The sequence below is a fragment of the Salmo trutta genome, chromosome 3, assembly GCF_901001165.1.
Source record: "Salmo trutta chromosome 3, fSalTru1.1, whole genome shotgun sequence".
NCBI lineage: Eukaryota > Metazoa > Chordata > Actinopteri > Salmoniformes > Salmonidae > Salmo > Salmo trutta.
In genome coordinates, this window is record NC_042959.1 from 51,896,492 (window position 1) to 51,899,208 (window position 2,717).

General features: G+C 43.2%; 1 protein-coding gene across 1 annotated transcript; it reads right to left on the reverse strand.

Moving 5' to 3' along the window:
* Positions 1-184: 184 nt before the first annotated feature.
* On the reverse strand, positions 185-2,152 carry LOC115177907 (von Willebrand factor D and EGF domain-containing protein-like). The gene is made up of 5 exons (XM_029738906.1): positions 1,773-2,152; positions 1,485-1,580; positions 1,121-1,225; positions 737-832; positions 185-488 (listed from the first exon to the last, which is right to left on the reverse strand). The coding sequence occupies exons 1-5, from the start codon at positions 2,011-2,013 to the stop codon at positions 379-381; spliced, it is 648 nt and encodes a 215-aa protein (XP_029594766.1). The 5' UTR covers positions 2,014-2,152; the 3' UTR covers positions 185-378.
* Positions 2,153-2,717: the final 565 nt, after the last annotated feature.

Here is a 2,717-nt window from a genome sequence, read left to right on the forward strand (position 1 = left end):
TTTGCTTTAAGTAACACGTTGAAATGCAATTCAGTAAGGAATGGACGTACACTTTTGTAACAGTTTAGTTATACTATTAATTGGCTACAGTATATTGTTAGTAAAAGCAGTTCGCTAAGTGTTGTTTTACTGTAAATCATCTTGACTGCATGATAAGAAATGATTTCAAAAGAAAATAACAATAAACCTTTTGTCCACATTTTATTCATTATATAGCACAAACCCAAAATTGTATAGTAGATATTACGTTAACAGTCAAATGTTATTGTTAACACAAAAATCTGTGGTTCTTTATAAAAAAAACATTTTTACAAAAGGTAGAGAGACGATATCTAAAGCACCAGATCTGGTCCTCTTTGACCCCTGACCCCTAAAGGGTTAAAACACCTTCCTCTCCTCACAGTGTGGTCCAGAGTAAGGAGGGCGACAGCGGCACGAATCGGGAGACAAACACTTGCCTCCATTCAGACAGGGCCGGTGACACACAGCTGCAAGATAGAGAGAGGGGGGGAAATGAGAAAAAGAGATGTTACATTAAGAAAGAGAGGAAGGAGGGCTCATTATGTGGTCTGGTGGCCCCTTCACATCTGGGGAAAGACAGCTCTGAGAACAACATCTCAAAACAGTCATTGAACTGTGTATGATTCTCACGTTTTACATTACATTTAGTCATTTAGCAGACGTTCGTATCCAGAGCGACTTACAGTTGGTGCATTCATCTTAAGATCTCACTCACCAGTGTGGCAGGCTCCACCCAGCCAGCCCTCTGGACAGCTGCAGATTCCTGGGGCCACACAGCTGCCCCCGTTCCTGCACCCCTGGGGACAGATCGCTGGGGAAAACATCGCAACAACGCATTCTCAACATTCCGGGAACCAATAAATCACCATTATACCTTTGGCCATGTGAAGCGTTTTCTTTGTCCCATTCGATCGTAATTGAATCAACTATTTCTTTATTGTTTTAGTACGTGTGAAGGCATCTTAGCATTTCAATGAAGTTGTCAGAGGCTTCCGGAGAGGATGAATATGCTACTGTTGATTAATAGGCCAGCTGTGCAACCAGTCTCACTGCTGGTTTCACCTCTGTGTGGATTAGGCTAATTAGGAGGTAAACAAACCCTCTTGGCATTTGGAGCCAGTCCAGCTGGAGGGACAGATGCACTTGGCCACTCCGTTCACAGCGATGCAGTCGCCACCATTCCAGCATCCACTATCACATTTCACTGGAAAAGACAGACATAAAATCTGATCATCCACTTACCTCTCCATGTCCATGTTCATAACCTCTACTATAGGACTAAGTCTTAACTCCCTACCCTTTTCAAACCACACTCTCTCTAAATAAAACATATTAGGTTACTTGTACGAGCCTACTGTAGTTACCAATAAATAAATATAATTACAATACTTAATCAGATTTTTAACATTAACCAAGCACCAACATACTGTATATCTAAAAGGTTAACTGAGTTAGATAAGTACCTTTATGACAATATTTTCCTCCAAATCCAGAAGGACATCTGCATTTTCCAGGGCGAAGACACTCTCCTCCATTCTTACATTTGGGATAGCAGTTTGCTGTTCAAAACAACAGACAATATATTAATCAGCACTCACCCAGTAAGTCATGCAACTTTTACATACATGTTGTGATGAAAAAATATATGATATACATTTTTCATATATTCTTCAATGCATCACTTTTCTTTTCTAGTTTGGCCATTTTGTTTACTGTTTCCTTTCTAGGTAAATATAAAGTTGTAACATCACCATACTGGCAGGTCTCTCCCTCATAGCCGCGAGAACAGAAGCAGGTGTTGTTTCGGATGCAGATGCCAGCATGTTGGCACGGAGGGTCGCACGTCGCTTTGAGGTCAAAAACAAAGGGCACCGCCACCCCTCGCGGAGCGTCCGAGCGCGCTAAGCAGATGCCCACAAGCGCAACCAAGCAGGCCAGCAGCGCAACGTTCATCTTTATCGACGCGGGAAAGCAGCAGCGAGCAAGCACCATCTTCTTCACTTAGTGGACAACGAGAACTGGGGTTGAAACGAAGTTCTTCGAACAATGACACCTCAGGGTTTCTCTCCACGTCGCCCCCACTGATGGACAGAGATACTACAGCAGATGTTAGTCGAGAGAAAGGATACGGAGAGGACGGGACCTATGTGAAGCTTGCCACAATGTCGATTAACAACAATAGTTCGGCTTTCAAATAAAAGTCCCTCATTGAAAGTGACGCGAACGGATACAAATACTGGTTTTCGTGACATATTTGGACTAGGTAATGCTAATAAAAGGTTGGATTATAAAATTATTGCATTGGGGGCATACATACACAACATGGCCAAAAGTATGTCTGTCCAACATCTCATTCCAAGATCATGGGCATTAATATGGAGTTGGTCCCCCTTTTACTGCCATAGATGGACAATTCCAACAGACGAAAGTGGGCATTCGCCAAACCCAGATTCGTCCTCGGACTGCCAGATAGTGAAGCATGATTCATCATTCCAGGGAACGCATTTCCACTGCTCCAGAGTCCAGTGGTGTCGAGCTTTACACCACTCCAGCCGACGTGTGGCATTGCTCATGGTGATCTTAGGCTTGTGTGCGGCTGATTTTATACACCTGGCAGCAACGGGTGTGGCTGAAATAGCCAAATCCACTCATTTGAAAGGGTGTCCAAATTCTTTTGGCCATGTAGTGTATATGCA

Excerpts from the sequence above, each read along its gene's own strand:
- LOC115177907 (XM_029738906.1), bottom strand. The coding sequence starts at position 2,013 with ATGGTGCTTGCTCGCTGCTGCTTTCCCGCGTCGATAAAGATGAACGTT. Across the intron at positions 1,581-1,772 it reads GGGAGAGACCTGCCAGTATG|CAAACTGCTATCCCAAATGT; the intron begins GTGATGTTACAA and ends TGTTTTGAACAG. Across the intron at positions 489-736 it reads GGGTGGAGCCTGCCACACTG|CTGTGTGTCACCGGCCCTGT; the intron begins GTGAGTGAGATC and ends TCTATCTTGCAG.